The 15,920-nt window shown below is 44.5% G+C and overlaps 1 protein-coding gene across 4 annotated transcripts in view; it reads left to right on the forward strand.

The window, feature by feature from the left end:
- Positions 1-15,920, forward strand: part of GOPC (golgi associated PDZ and coiled-coil motif containing) — a 211,855-nt gene that overhangs the window by 150,029 nt on the left and 45,906 nt on the right. For all 4 annotated transcript variants that reach the window (XM_086926740.1, XM_086926741.1, XM_086926738.1 and 1 more), the window contains one exon: positions 11,142-11,306. In XM_086926740.1, the coding sequence (XP_086782866.1) occupies positions 11,142-11,306 (165 nt within the window). The remainder of the gene's footprint in view (positions 1-11,141; positions 11,307-15,920) is intronic.

Here is a 15,920-nt window from a genome sequence, read left to right on the forward strand (position 1 = left end):
ATTGTTAGTATATCTGATCCAGAATAATATCTCTTGTATATAGCGATTGTTATTATAAATCCATCCCTCCTCTTATTCCGCTATGAAGAAAGTATCCATATTGGGAGCAAATGCGTGCAACCAATTGCCGTTCCTGTAATTTGGGTGAAAAATGTCTTTTTCAAACTTAAAATAATACCAGTTCAGGCATACTTTGGCTAACTTTAAAATAAAGTCTCTGCCACTGTGTGCATTCTCTCCCTTTTATCCAGATGTAGTTCAATAATTTGTAATGTTATATTCTGCGAAATATTTGTATAAAGTGCATCTACATCAGTTGTTCTATATAAATTCTCTTCGGGATTGAATAGCCATCCCTCTGTCTTCACAATCGTGTCAATGCTGGCACTGGTGAATGAGGTCACTTTTTGGATTAATTGTTTTAAGAAGTAATCCACAGGTTTTGAGGGTGGTTGCAAAACTGATTTGTTTCCGGAAACAGTAGGATTTCCTGCAGGGTAATAGGGATCTTTATAATTTAAGGTATAGGGTGTATACCACTGGAATCGGTGATGCCCGTACCAACAACCCCCCCCCCTTTTTTTTTTTTACTTTCCATCACTCTTGCAGACTGTCTATATGAATTAGCCTCGCTATGTGTTAGCCTTGTGCATGAACCTCTGAGTGCTGGCCTACCTTGCCCGCCCCTTGATTTGCTCCTTACTTTCCTGTAGCACTTTTGTGTGGCATCACAACTGATGCATCTTTCGTTTGTCCTCCACTACCCCACATAGCCTCTGTTTACCAATGTTATATGTTGAGAGAGATTAAAAATAGTAGAAATAAGACCATGTGGTTCGGATTAATATAACTCTATTCCCCAAGTAGTGTGGGTTGACAGTAGAATCATCACATCCTCAGCCTTGGCCAACGTTGGTGTAGATGTTGCTTTATTTACTAATCATACCTTGCCGAAGGGCAGGAGAAGCGGGTGCCCTATTCCCTGCCGCCTTGATCAAGAGTGGGGGAAAGGGTTAAGAATGTAATTTCCCCTGTTTTGCAGAAGGGCAAGAATAGTCTGTGCCCCCACTCGCCATGCCTAAAAAAAAAAAAGCAAAACCCCACAGAAAAGCAGGCTGTGTGCCATCTGAATATCAGTTGCTACTTTGCTAACATTTACATTGGGAGCCATTACATCTCTGTAAGTACATCGGGAGTACCTTTGGATTGTGATATGCTACGTTGAGGGAGCCTTTGCATTGCAGTTATATTGGTAAGATTTATTTGTAAAAATAAGTTTTAATTTAAAAAAGTATTGTTTTTTAATGTGTTTAAATATAAAATCTTTCATTTAAAAAATGTAATTTAAGTATTTATTTTGTTTAATATAAATTCATTTTACATTACCCATCCCTGTAATCTTAAACACCATTACTACACCCGAAACTCTACTCCTCCCTAAATCTTAAACACTTACTTCCCTTATATACTACCCCTCTCTGAACACTTTCCTACCCTTAACCTTTGCCCATCCCTGCACCCTACAGTTACCTTGCTCTTCTTCATCTTTACCCTTACCTGACCCCTAAACATTCTTATTACTGCTAACCTCTACCTTTTTCTGAATTATAAAAACCCAGTAACTTGTGAATTTCTTCAATATTAATTTTTTATTCCAAAACCACTGTTAACTAATTAAGCAACCTTAACTCACTTTAAACTCTTTAAACTGTAATATATATATATATCATACCTGCCAACTTGCAAAATCACTTCACCGTATGAGGAGTGGGTGGGCCTTGGAGGTGGTGGAGCCTAGTAACGAGAGCTGTCTGAGAAGCACTCTGACCCTCACCAAGTCCCCTTCCTGTCCAAAAATGAGCTGAAAATCTACTGTTTACAGTGTTTTTCAGCCCGTTCTCCCCGCCATCGTCTGATTTAGATTCCTCACTATTTGACAGTGTGAAGGGAACCGAAATCGTGACACAGGGTAACACCAAGTGAGTTGGGAGGTATGATTGATATATATATTTCGAAAAAAACTAAGGTTAAATTGATGTTCTAGTTAGGTTCTGTATCACAAAAGCTGATGTTTTAAAACCAAAAACAAAAGCTACTGAAATTCACCAGTTATTATTTATTGAGCTACCTATAACTTGTACCCCTGCCATACAGTGTTAAATGACATCTAAGTGGGTTTTTTGAACATTGCTTTTTTGTATAATTTCAACAATTAAATATAAAGTTGTCAACTAAAATCTTATCATTATTAATCATTCTCAGTCGTTAGGCAGGGAATCCCTGGTGACCTTAATCAGCAGTAAACAGTGTAAAATGCCATTGACCTCAGCAATAGTGTTTGTTTAGTAGCCCATCCACCTCATTTGAAGCAACATGAACCTCTTCCAATGGGGTGAAAGTGCCAGCACTCTTAATCTTCCACGATGCCACCATAGCTCGGATTCCTACTGCACGTCGTATTTTTGAGGGCAGTAGGAAGAGCATGAAGAGCTCTGCTTTAACCTCTGAGTGACCTCATCCTTGCATTTTATTACTGGTGTGCCTTGGCTCTGAACCAGCTGTACTTTCAGCTCTCACAGTATTGTAAAAAAATGTTATGGAAAATAATCTTTCCAGTCCAGGGCAACCCTGCCTACCAACTGTCATCAGGGCTGACAGATAGAAAAGAAATCTCTATTCAAATCCTGTTCTATCTGTGGTCAGAGGAAAATCTACACTGGTGACCCTCATGGGCAATGTATTTTATTGGCTTTATCCTGCACACAAGCTTTCACGCTGTGAAACTGTAAAGGACAGGGAGAGAAGGTTGGCCCTCTATGTATTGTAAAAGAAAAAAATTACCACCTGTCTAAGGGTGATGGACCTCCTCTGGGGATGAATCCATGAAAAGTGCTCCTCCAAACTTTCCCACTAAGCTGGCGCAAAAGGAAACCTATAGAAATGCTGAGCTGGACTTGCATTCAAAAGCACCTGCACCCAGTTCCACACTGAAAAAGACTTGAGCTTCCTTAGAAAAAAGCTCCAGACTTGATGGACAGCGCCCATATAGCACAGGACTCGTCAGCATCCAAGAACATACCATCGTTGATGACCAGATCTTTGTTAGCGTTGATACTGTCGATGACCAGACCCCCTGTAGTTGACAGCATCATCTTTGACATAAAGTTTATCGTCATCAACCAGACCTTCGTCGATGACGACAGCAGCTTCATTGTCAAGATCATCATAGATGACACCAAGAATCTCCTTGATACCCACGACACAGTTGATAATGACCCCAATGACAGTTTTTTCAATGGAAGTCACTTTTCACCTATTCAAGTGACAGCAAGCCTTCCCACACACACATTCTAGATTCTGAGTTGGAGGGTGAACTTAGCGACAACGATATTTCAGAGACTGCTGTTAGTCCTACACAGATGTCCGCTAAGTCCCAGAATTAGAGGGAAACGCCATGGATAAGGAGGACTCTTGTCAGGGCTATGGATAACAACCACAGACTTATGTGACTAATCATCCTGATTAAACCTAAACCCGTTCTCATGGCTATGCACTACCTGGGATGTTTGTCGTACCTATGGTATTTTTGACAACATTGCAACAGATGCTGAACACCTTCCAAAGACTAAAATCTTTCCAGCATGCTGGGCAGCCCATGCCTGCCCCTCCCCTGCTGCCACAAATTTCCACCACCAGCACCACCTTCCATTGCATCCAGTAGATCACCTTCCAAATACTGTTACATCAAAGGTAGTCCCTGCCATCTCCTAAGAATATGGGAAATGAGGACTCTTTTAATTCACTCCATTTAGATGTAGTGAAAGAGTGCAAATTACCTAATGATGAAGCTGTGGCATATTTGGAATGATTACATCATACCTAAGGAAGGTGAAAAGTCACCCTTTCAACCGGATTCATCTCCGGATAACATGGCCCGTTTCCATGCACTGATCGAGGGAATGGCTTAAGAAATTCAGTTTTCCATAGATCATGGTGGAGCAACATGCTTCCTATATGATTTCAAGGAACAGCCACGTAAAGCAATTAAGTCCATACCTATACTAGGTTTTGCTTGGTCAGAAGGTCTTAGATTGATGAAAATGCAATCTACTGTGTCAGCAGTGGTGTCCCAATTGTAGAATTCAGATGCAGCACTGGCCTGCTTCACAGGCCATCTAAAGCCGGGCTGTGTCATAGCGGTATGCAACTGTTACCACGCATCTTTTACCACGCATCTTTTACCACGCATACTATTACGACGCATACTTTTACAACGCAGGTCATTTTACAACGAATACCTTTACAACGCATTACACTACAATGCACATACTATTACAACGCATACCATTACAACGTAAGTATAAGTATAGGTAAGTTTATCTTTTTTTTAAAACATTTATAAGGGGTATTGGGTTATGGGGTACAGGGGTCTTTTTAGGTTTCAGGGTTGGGTTTGGGTTTTGGGGTACAGGGGTATTTTTAACATATATATTTACAAATAATAAAATTAAAATAAATATTATTAATTGAAATAATAAATAATTAAATAAAATATAGAAAAAAATTATTATTTACATTAAATATTAATATTATATACTTACCTATACTTACGTTGTAATGGTATGCGTTGTAATAGTATCTGCGTTGTAGTGTAATGCGTTGTAAAGGTATTCGTTGTAAAATGACCTGCTTTGTAAAAAATGTGTGGTAATGGTATGCGTGCTAACATCATATACCCTATTAAGCAACGGATCATACAACACAAAAGCAGAATCAACTGCAAAGTGCTCACGGCACCGTTGGTCTCACACTTCTTGGAGCAATCACACAGGGACGTCGACCTCCAGTGGTTGGTCATAGAAAAACCAACACTACCCCTTAGAGGGGGCAACATGACCGCCCTACTCAATAGAGCAGAATGCAAATGGATCGCTAGGGCAGATTCAGTGAACCAGGGCCTTAACACCCTCGATGAATGGGCCAGCACCATCTCCACTTGAACCCTACTCCACCGCCAATGTAATTTGAAACTACATATGGGTTGTGCTCCGGGTTTTAATTTGAACCCTTTTGCTCCTCCCCCTCCTCCATTGTTGTTGTCTTTGTAACTGGATATGGGTTGTACACCGGGTCTACACTGTCACCTACACCTTTGACTCTGACTGCAAAAAGCCCGTTCCAGTTTATAATTCCAATTGCATAGACTATCTACTTGTACTTAACTGTCCGGTTTCATACCCCATGAGATTGTGTGTTTCCTTCCCCTAATGCATTTAATCGTTCTCAATTTGCATTATTATATGCACGTACCCGGGTCAACTGTGATTGTATTGTATTTTATTTTACTTTTCCTAGGAGCAGTTATTGCAGCACTCCCCACTCAGACTCTTTTGACAACACTCATTCCAGCTTGTCAGCCCTAACACATAGACCACTTGCTTGTATTTAACTGTCCGGTTTGATACCGTAATGAAATGTATGTATCCGCTCTCTAATGCTTTTAACTGCTCCAACTCGTGCAACAATTCAGACACCCACCCTGATAGAATGTGATTATACTTAGTTTCCCCTGCGGGCTGGCTTTCTTGCCTTTCCCATTCAGACACTGGGGTCGCCGGCACAATCACTCCTGAGCGCGTGCCTTGTAGCACTCTGCACCGGAACTGCCTCTGCGGGCGTTTAGTTCCTGATTACCCTGGGCGCCATGGTAACCGTTCCCCACGCCTCCTCTCCCTCCCGAATCCCGCAAGTCCCCGCCCCTCAGCCCTCCCATTCGAGCTTGACGTCGTGACTCATCCAAGACACCGCCCTTCCCCGCCCTCCGACAGCGGTTGGACCCCGCCCCAACCTCGCGGTCATTACCCAGTCCAGCGAGACGCCTCGGCCAGCTCCCGCATTCGGTGCCCTGAGCCTCTACGCCAGATGAGCCTTCGCCTTCTGACATGCTGATTTATTCAGGTGAGACCATTGACCGTTTTGTTTTTGGATCCGCCTCGATCGCGACTACCACTCCGTTGCGCTCTCATGCCTCCCTAACCCACTCTCTCCCTCCACCCCTTCAGACGCTGCCAAATCCCTGCGTGCCGCCGGATTGAAATCCTACAACCAGGTAACGCTTTGTAAACTGGGTTTGCTCTTAATAACCTTTGTACCAGACTGTTCCGTACACTGAATCTTGCCTTCCTGTTCCTCTTTAGCACTCGACCTACCCACGCTGGCTTGGTACATAGCCAGCTGCGCTTCGCTGCCTGGCAGCTACGTGAGTGTTTCTATGAATATGAGAGCTTTGTCACATTCACGAGCTGGAGATACTGTCTAGATATACCATCACCCTACTCTAGGCACCCCCAACGCCTCACCACTCCTTCCCTTTCCAGCCACCACACACAACACTTCCCTAACACAGTATGCCTACATTGAATTTAATGCGTACCGGTTACTGCACCCCCATTCACCCCCCACCTTGCCCCCCACCGGCCCCCCACCCCTTTTGCCCTAAAATTGCCCTCTTTGCTTACAGCACTGTACTCATCGACAACTCCGTCCTGATGACGATCCCGACTAAAGGGGATCGAAACGCCGTCGACCTTACAGCCTGAATCAATTGTCGCTTACCACTTTTCAATGCTCCCATAGGAATAATTGTTTTTCCAAGTGATTGTAACTTGTTTTCCGGAGCCTGGAATTGATGTATATATTGTCAGTAATGCGGCGCCAATGCTGTTTTTAAAAGCACTTGCACCTGCACCTCACCAATTGTATATAGCACTTTGCACCAAGTGCCACTGGGTTGTCATAAGATCTGATCTCTACAGTGCTGTTTAAACTGTATTTTTATAAGAAAACCTTTTCCCCTGCTGTTACTTGGTGAATAATACCACTATTTCAAACTTAATTGACTCCTTGTTTTCTGTTTCTCTGTAATGCCTACGGCATACAACAACTAAAACTGTCTCTACGTGATACCAGTTGGGAATTGTTTCTGCATACAACATCATATACCCGTCATAGCATCTGTAGCTCAGCATAGATCCAAGAACCCAGTCACTCCTTTGCCTGCACCCCCTGACTTGGACAGAAAACACATTCACGTTATGGACCGTAGAGTTGGGTCCATGGCGATTACATCCGGCAAGGCAGAAAATGCCTTAGTAATTCTAGGCAATTGTGATTAGCAAATGTGGCATGACATCTCGTCAATAATAGACCTCATACTGGAGGATAAGAGGGGCATGGCTAGAGCCACAACTTCAGTAGCCATCTCTGGTGTGACAATTTTTGTTCCCTACGTAGGATTTCACCAATTGCAGGAGAGACTGTTTGAAGAAGTCAAGTTTGGCTGCTTCCACCCAGAGGTCCAAGCAAAAACTGTAGATATGCAATTTGATGGAATCACCCTAGTTAGTAAGCATGTTGAATATTAAAACAAAGCAAAAACTCTCGGGGCTCTCCAACATCCTGGTTCTGTTTTCACACATTTTTGTGGCTCAAGAAGATCTCAGACCTATATAGATTTCAATCAGTATGGAGGCCAAGGGCCATATCACCTTCTAAAGCAGCCAAGATGCGACTTGGGTTACATGCCAAACAGAAACCACAGGCAAGGATATGGCAGATCTTCTGGGCGAAGAAGGAGGACTTTGCAGTCTGGCTCCCAGGACATCAAAAAAATTAGCCTAACATCTTGCAGCCCCTTCCCCCCCCCCCCCCCCCCCCCCCCCCCCCAAACATCCCCACTGCGAGGAATAGGGGGAGAATTTCCATTTTTGCCCTCCCCTGGCAGTCCCTAACAACAGGCTGTTGGGTGAGGCTGATTGTACGCTCAGGTCATACCTCTGAGTTTGTTCAGAAACAACCCATCTGCCCCCCAGAATGGAACATCCTCTTTATTTGAGGAAGCTGCAACAGGAAATTATCTTTCTCCTCCTCAAGAAGGCTTGAAGGCCCAGAGGAATTGTGGATTTTGTTCCAGATTCTTTCCAATGAAGAAGAATACAAGGTAATTTGGACCTATCATGGACTTCAGAAAACAGACCTTTCACATGATAACGCTCATAGAAGTCCTCCTTATGTTCCAGTCCCTGAAACTTTAGGATGTGTATTTTCACATCCTAGTACATTGGAAGCACTGAAAATACTACTGCTTTTCAGTGGCCTGGCAGCACTACCAATTCAAGGCAGTTTCATTCAGCCTCAAATCAGAGGCACTGTTCTTTACAAAGGGTCTGCACCAGATTGCTACCTTTCGCAGACCACAAGGTCACCCATCCTTGGACGACTGTCTTGTCAAAACCCCCAAGGAAGAAGCTCTAGCTTCTTCCTCCACCTGCATTCGTCTCTTTCACAAGTTGGGTCTCACTCTGATTACCGAGAAGTCTTCCTTGGAACAAGGCACGAAGATTCAGTTCTTGGGAGTATTACTAGATACGCAATCAGGAATGGATTTCTTGCCTAATGAAAGAGTGGTGAAACTGAAGGCTGTGACGCAGAATCGGTCTTCCAAACAATCAGTCATGGCTAGGCACTAGAAATCTCTGCTATTCTGCATAGGTTGCGCCTCTTTGCCTGCTCAGAATAAGACCCGTCCAACAAGAAGTGGACGCACAATGAAACATATAGATAGTTCATGGGACGACGCAGTCAAAGTCATGAGAAAGCTAAAGTATGCACTTCGGTGGCAAGTCCCTGCTAATCTCAAGACAGGTCTTTCTTTCTGACTTTTATCAGATAGAATAGTGCTGACAGCGAATATGTCCATTGGCGGCTGGGGAGCTCACTTGCAAGAACTTTCAACCAGAAGCCTTGGGTCAGATACAGAAATGATGCTCTATGTCAACGTTGTAGATCTTAAAGCCATAAGACTGGGCATAGAAGCATTACTTCGAAGACTGCTAGATCAAGCAGTCCTCATCAGGACAGACAATACAACTGCAATATTTTACATAGCCTATCAGGAAGGAACACTGTACCTACCTATCTCGAAAGAGACAATACAACTATGGTATTAGGCCATTCTCACCAAGTCGCAGTTGTAGTGGAACATCTAGCAGGATGACACAACAATCAAGGGGACACACTCTGCCTGCAACTGTTAGACTGCCACAAGTGGGAGCTACACCAGGAACAAGTTGACTACATCTTTCAAAAGTGCAGTCAGCCCACGCTGAAATTGTTTGCAATATGGAATAACAGAAAATGCTGGTGCTGTTCTAGCAGAGTTTGGGAACTAGGACTATGGGCAGTGCCTTTTTGATCAGAAGGTACAACATCTTTGCATACGCCTTTCCTCCATTTCCCCTGATCCCCCGTGTACTGAGGAAGGCAAAGCCAAATCACTTTGGACTGATCCTCATTGCTCTGGTGTGGCAGTGCCAGTAGTGGTATATCAAACTTCTGCAACTATCTTCACGTCCATCTATATGATTAAACTGCACTCCAGACAGCATGGAAAAATAAATCACCATGACCCGAGTTGCTGAACCTGACTGCGTGGTGCCTGATCACTAAAAGTTAGGTCACTTGGATTTGCTGACGGAATTTAGAATCATCCTGGCGCAGGCAAGAGCTTCTCCAAACACAGGGATATAAAATGCTGCAAAGTGGAAACGTTTTTGTGTTTGGAGCAAAACCAAAGATTTTCATCCATTCAATATATAAAGACTCATCAGATATTGCCATTCTTGTTGGACCGAACAAAGAGTGGATTGGAATACCCAACAATTTATCTAGCAGCAATATCCAGATTTAGACAAACAGAAGACACCTCATCAACTCCATTCTTTCAAAGAATCATACAAAAAGTAATGGAAGAATGTTTAGAGCAATTTCTACCTTTATTGCGCCCTCCAGTATCATGGAAACTTAACACTGTACTGGCTAGGCTGATTCTGCCTCCCTTCAAGGCACACCTAAAGTTTATCTCTTGGAAGACGGCGCTTCTCCTAGCGCTTAAAGCGTCAAGAAAGGGAAGGAAAAAATGCAGGCATTAACTTTCAAAGAACGCTTTCTCCGATTCCCAAGGAACAAAGTCAGCAAGCAAACCAACTAAAAATTCATACCTAAAAAAAAAGTTTATACGCACTTCCTGTGAATGAACCAGTCCTACTATGCTCATTCTTCCGAAATCACACAATGGCCGCAGAAAGAACAATGCAGTCTTTATAGGTATGCAGAAGCATTAGGTTCTATTTAGACCAAACAAAGGACATCCAATCATCAGACCAACTGTTTGTGTCTTTCAGCCAGCCAAGAAGGGGTTGCCCCCTATCCATACAGGGGATAACACGTTGACTCTCAGCCTACATCACCCTCTTTCACAGCAGACCCAAGCTTCCACTCCAGGGAAGAGTGAGAGCACATTACAGCGGTATCATGGCTATGGCTTCTGCACTGTATGCTGGTGCACCCTTGCAAGACTTCTGCCATGCAGCTACCTGGCACAGGTTCACGAAGCACTACTGCCGTGATGTGAACGTAGAAGCAGACTCTGCAGTGGGACAGGTAGTCCTCTGTAACCTGTTTTAGTACGAGAAAGCCTGCTTCCAGCTTTCTTAAAAAACGAATATATTTTATATGTATTGCTCACTATTCTATTTCAAGCATGTGAATATATGAAAGATCCAGTGCTGGAGAAGAAATGAGTTACTTACCTGTAACTCCAGTTCTCTAGAGTTGGTATCCTTCATGTACTCATGTGCACCCTCCCTCCTTCCCAGTCAGATGCTGATTTAATATATACTCTTCTCACACTTGTGCTATGAAATATGGGGAAGGAGGAGAGCTGACACTTCGCCTTATTGCTGAAGTTCGGGATATTTTCAATGATGTGGATGTTCTACTAAATAAACACGTTATTTGAGCATATGGTTTGGTCTAACACGGTTTACTGCTATTTATGATTACCAGGGTTTTCTGGAGAACTGGATTTATAGGGAAGGAACTAATTTTATATGTTCCTATGAAACATTATTTTGCGTGATATACTCACCAGTGGAAAAGTGGCCTCCATTAATTATACATTTGAGGTTTGCTGAGAAACCCGTTACATTTTTTTTGTGGTATTGTTGAGGTGTAACTTTAAGCTACTGTATGCACCCACATGGCTTCTTTTAATTTAGTTTGATTCTTTCTTTCCCCATCAGGGAGGCAAAGAGCATGGTGTTCCAATTCTGATCTCAGAAATTCATCCTGGTCAACCTGCTGATCGATGTGGCGGGCTGCATGTTGGAGATGCCATATTAGCCGTCAATGGAATAAACTTACGAGATGCTAAACACAAAGAAGCAGTTACCATTCTTTCACAGCAGGTACTTTCTACCACAAAAGCACCCCATTTTGTTTAGTTTCAATTTGTTATATTTTTGGTTAACAGTGAGGAAGTTAGCTTGTCTTCCTAAATAGATATGTTCTCATTTTTCTTTCAGCGTTAAACACTGAAAAGCCTGTACCGAACTACGAATATGCTTGTTTTTTTTGTCCTATTTTACTGGATTTAGTAGGCCTGGACAAAGTTTTTGTCTCGTCGGCATAATCTTATTTAATTTCTAGCGTTTGATGTTACATTTGTTAAGCCCAAATTTTCAAAATTATTCTTTTATTCCACAATGTGCAATTATGCTCTTTTGAGTAAAAAGTCTGTTGTGGGAAAACAGGTACAACATGAACAAATAGAACATGAGTGGCTCTTGTTCACAGCATTTATGTGTTTTTGCTGTATCTTTTTAGAGCAAAAAGCATTTGGATGCAAGGACGCATTTTGCACTAAAATATAGAACTAAATGCCAGATTTGGATTTTATGTATTTTTTTATCGCATAATTATGCAAAAGGAAATTACTCTAATTTTGCACACAATTATTTTTCATTTAGTCACTGGAGTATGTTTTGCTTTTTTTTTAACATGGATATCTTTTTCCTCTTTGCTGTCTCTCTCTTTCTCTCGCCCTTTCTTTTCTCCTGGTAAGTAAGTAACTTTTCCTTCCGTTTCTTTCAGTTGTGCTTTAGTGACCTTGCAAGCATTAAAATCGAGGAATCTGAGAATATTTGATTTCCAGGTTTAGTCTCTAAAGAAAGCCAAGAATACTGAGTCTTCGATGTCTGAGTCCTGAGACTGTTCAGATGAACTTTGCTTAGAATCTTGTGTTTTAGACATTGAAGACCTACTGCTAAGCTCTTAAGGGTGTCAAGTGATACTGGGTTCAGATAGACTATCGTCATGAAAGCATGTTCTTAATCTTTTGATGTTTGGAGTTTAGTCTGGGTGTTCAGCCAGAGCGTTTCCAATATTGGTTAGCATACCTATAATAGTTGTTGGACAGGGGGCGTTTGGGGGTGAGCGGGTGGTAAACTCTGATAGGTGCTACTACTTTTGCTAGATGCCATGACAAATACTCGTAAATAAATCTAATTCCATTTCTTTCTTTATATCTCTTACAGCCCCCACCTTCTTCATCATTTACTTATGCCAATGTCTGTTCTATTATTTCATAGTTCCCAAATAAGTAGTTATCTATGTTCCGATATGTGTCTGTCCATGTAAATAATTTTCTATGGGTAGCCATTAAGGGGTGTTCAGTTTTCCGTCTTCTATGTCCCAAGTGTACCAGGATGACAAATGCCAACATGTTGCATCTCTTGGTGTACATCAGGCATCGGATGTGTGGTTTATCACACATTTCTCATCTTACAAATATCCAGTCTGAATCTGGAAAATTCTGCAAGCCATAGCTCCCCATTGTTGCCAGATGGTGCTATGAACACAGTAATGGCTCTTATCATCCCGAATATGACGTAATTGTCCTTAATAAAGTGCTACCTGGCATGCTGACATCAGTTTCTGTTTTTCTGTGCCTAGATGATGCAGGTCCTGAGCTCATCTTTGGTCTTTTCTGATGATTCCTTACGTTTGTTTTGTGATGTCAGCTGGCCTTAGATCCAGTGTCACTTATAAGGTGTCAGGGTTCAAATCTATATACAAGTCTCCGTTTCCACCCACCTTGGCATCTACATATGGTGTTTGAAGCCAGAGCAGGATCGTTCCCTATGTGGGTCTATGAATCCGCCGGCCATGGGAAAGCGGAGGGCCAAGGTGTTCCTGGCTAGGGCTGTTAAGGTAAATTCACAGATTTTCCTGTAGAAAACATAACAAGCATTTACAATGCAACGGTTTCGCCTTCGGAAAAGTTAGAGCTATTGGCATTGTAAATGACAAACTTTTTATTTATGTGTTGGTTTTGAAAACAGATAAATATATGGCATTGTCATTTACAATGCCAATAGCTTACTCTGTCGCAAATGCGAGACGTATTGCATTTGCACACACACACACCCACACAAGAGCCCCACACACACACAAGAGCCCCCCACACACACACGAGGCCCACACACACACCACACAAGAGCCCCCCCACACACCACACAAGAGCCCCCCCCACACACACACGCAAGAGCCCCCCCCACACACACACGCAAGAGCCCCCCCCACACACACGCAAGAGCCCCCCACACACACACACACACGCAAGAGCCCCCCACACACACGCAAGAGCCCCCCACACATGCAATAGACCCCCACACATGCAATAGACCCCCACACACGCAAAAGCCCCCACACACGCAAGAGCCCCCCACACACACGCAAGAGCCCCCCACACACACACAAGAGCCCCCCACACACACACAAGAGCCCCCCACACACACACAAGAGCCCCCCACACACACACAAGAGCCCCCCACACACACACAAGAGCCCCCCACACACACAAGAGCCCCCCACACACACAAGAGCCCCCCACACACACAAGAGCCCCCCACACACACAAGAGCCCCCCACACACACAAGAGCCCCCCACACACACAAGAGCCCCCCACACACAAGAGCCCCCCACACACACGCAAAGAGCTCCCCAAACACACGCACAGAGCCCTCCGCTCCATTTGCATCAGGTGTGAGGCTCCTGACTGCTGACAGCCAGGAGACTCCAACAAAAGGAGGCTTATGACCTGCTATAGGCATTGTAAATGACAATGCCATTTATTTATGTTTTAAAAACAAAAGCATAAATAAAAATAATGTCATGAGCAATGCCAATAGCTCTAACTTTAAGAATGCCGAGACCATTGCATTGTAAATGCTTGTTCCCTTTTGGCGGCATCTATGTAATTGGTACACAAGCTCCTCCCGCTGCCAGTATTAGAATAAACCCTGTGGATTGAATGGGCATGAAGTCTCATCTCTCCTTTCACCTACCTGACCTTGTGTGATTTGAATGTAGGGGCGCTGTATTGTACAACGCTTAAAACCCCAATATTCCTAATCTGGCGCTTTTCAAAACCACCAGACACAATGAACGCACCTGAACGCCTTGAAGTGAACCACTTTGCAGGATGAGCTATGAAGGAACTTGATCCCGTCACCGGGAGGAGGATGTATGGTCAGTCGGGATGCCCTATGGTCCAGGTTTGGCACGTTCCAGGAATGGAAGTCCATCACTACAGCGCTGTCATCAGGGACATTTTAAGGATTTTGGGGGCTCTGGGCCAAACGTATTTTTGGGGACCATGTTTGGAACATCTTGGATTTATGATCCAGTTTCAGGTAGTTCGTGCCCTCTTTGGCCAGATCACTGACAGTGCACAGGGGCACTCGTCCAAATTCAAAATGTGTGTTTATATGTAATATTCGGAGACAGTGAGGTGTATTTAGAATATCGTAACATAGCAGCAGCTCACACATAAGAGGGTGCAGTGGGTTCGGTTTCACATCTCAGGGGGTTCAGTGGTACTGATCCCCCTCGAGCTCCAGGGAATTGTGGGTCCCAGGCTTCCTTAAGTAGTCTTCAGGCTTATGGACCGATAGCATGAGGGAGTCTCCGAGACACAGAGGGTGAAAGCGAATGAGAGCAAAAGAGTGAGGAAGAGAGGTAGGGAGAGAGGGGGTACGGAGAGTGTGAGGGAAGAAGAGAGGAAGGGAGGGGGGCAGGGGAGAGAGGGAGGGGCGGAGGGAGAGATGGAGAGAGGGGGAGAGGGGGAGAGAGAGGGAGGGAGAGAGGGAGAGCGAGAGGGAGAGAGGGGGTACAGAGAGGGGGGTGCGGAGAGTGTGAGGGAGGAAGAGAGGAAGGGAGGCAGGGGGGAGAGAGGCAGGGAGAGAGGCAGGGAGAGAGGGAAGGGGGGAGGTAGAGGGAGAGATGGAGAGAGGGAGGGAGGGAGAGAGACGAGGGAGGGAGAGAGAGAGGGACGGGGGAGAGAGGGAGGGACGGGGGAGAGAGGAAGGCAGCGAGGGGGAGAGAGGGAGGCAGCGAGGGAGAGAGAGGGAGGGACAGAGAGGGAGGGGGCGGGACAGAGAGGGAGGGAGAGAGGAAGGCAGGGAGGGAGAGAGGGATGGACGGAGGAAGGTAGAGAGACGAAGGGTGGTAGAGAGAGGGACGGACGGAGAGAGGGAGGGATGGAGAGAGGTAGTGAGGGAGTGAGGTGGGGTGGGAGGTGGAGAGGGAGGGAGGTGTTGAGAGAGGGGGACTGGAGAGAGGAATGGAAGAAAAGAGGGACGGAGGGAGGAAAGGAGGGAGGGGAGGGAGAGGGAGGGAGGAAGAAAGGGAGCGAGAGAGGAAAGGAGGGAGGGATGATGAGTAGGAGGGACAAAGAGAGTCAGGGAGGGAGAGAGGAAGGAGGGAGGGAGAGAGGGGGAGACGAAGGGAGGGAAGAAAAGAGTTAGGGAGGGAGAGGAAGGGATGGAGAGAGATTAAGAAAAAGAAAGAAGGAGAAATAGCAATGAAGTGAGAGGGGAGATAAAGTGAGAACGAAAAAAAGAACAAGAGCTAAAGAGAAAGGAGAAAAAGCAGAATGGAAAGGGGTGAGAGTAAGAGAGAGAGAGACACACATGTAGAGCAGGAGCGAGACAATGTGAGAGACCGAAAGAGAGGGAGC

The sequence above is a fragment of the Lissotriton vulgaris genome, chromosome 6 (genome assembly GCF_964263255.1).
Source record: "Lissotriton vulgaris chromosome 6, aLisVul1.2, whole genome shotgun sequence".
Lineage (NCBI taxonomy): Eukaryota > Metazoa > Chordata > Amphibia > Caudata > Salamandridae > Lissotriton > Lissotriton vulgaris.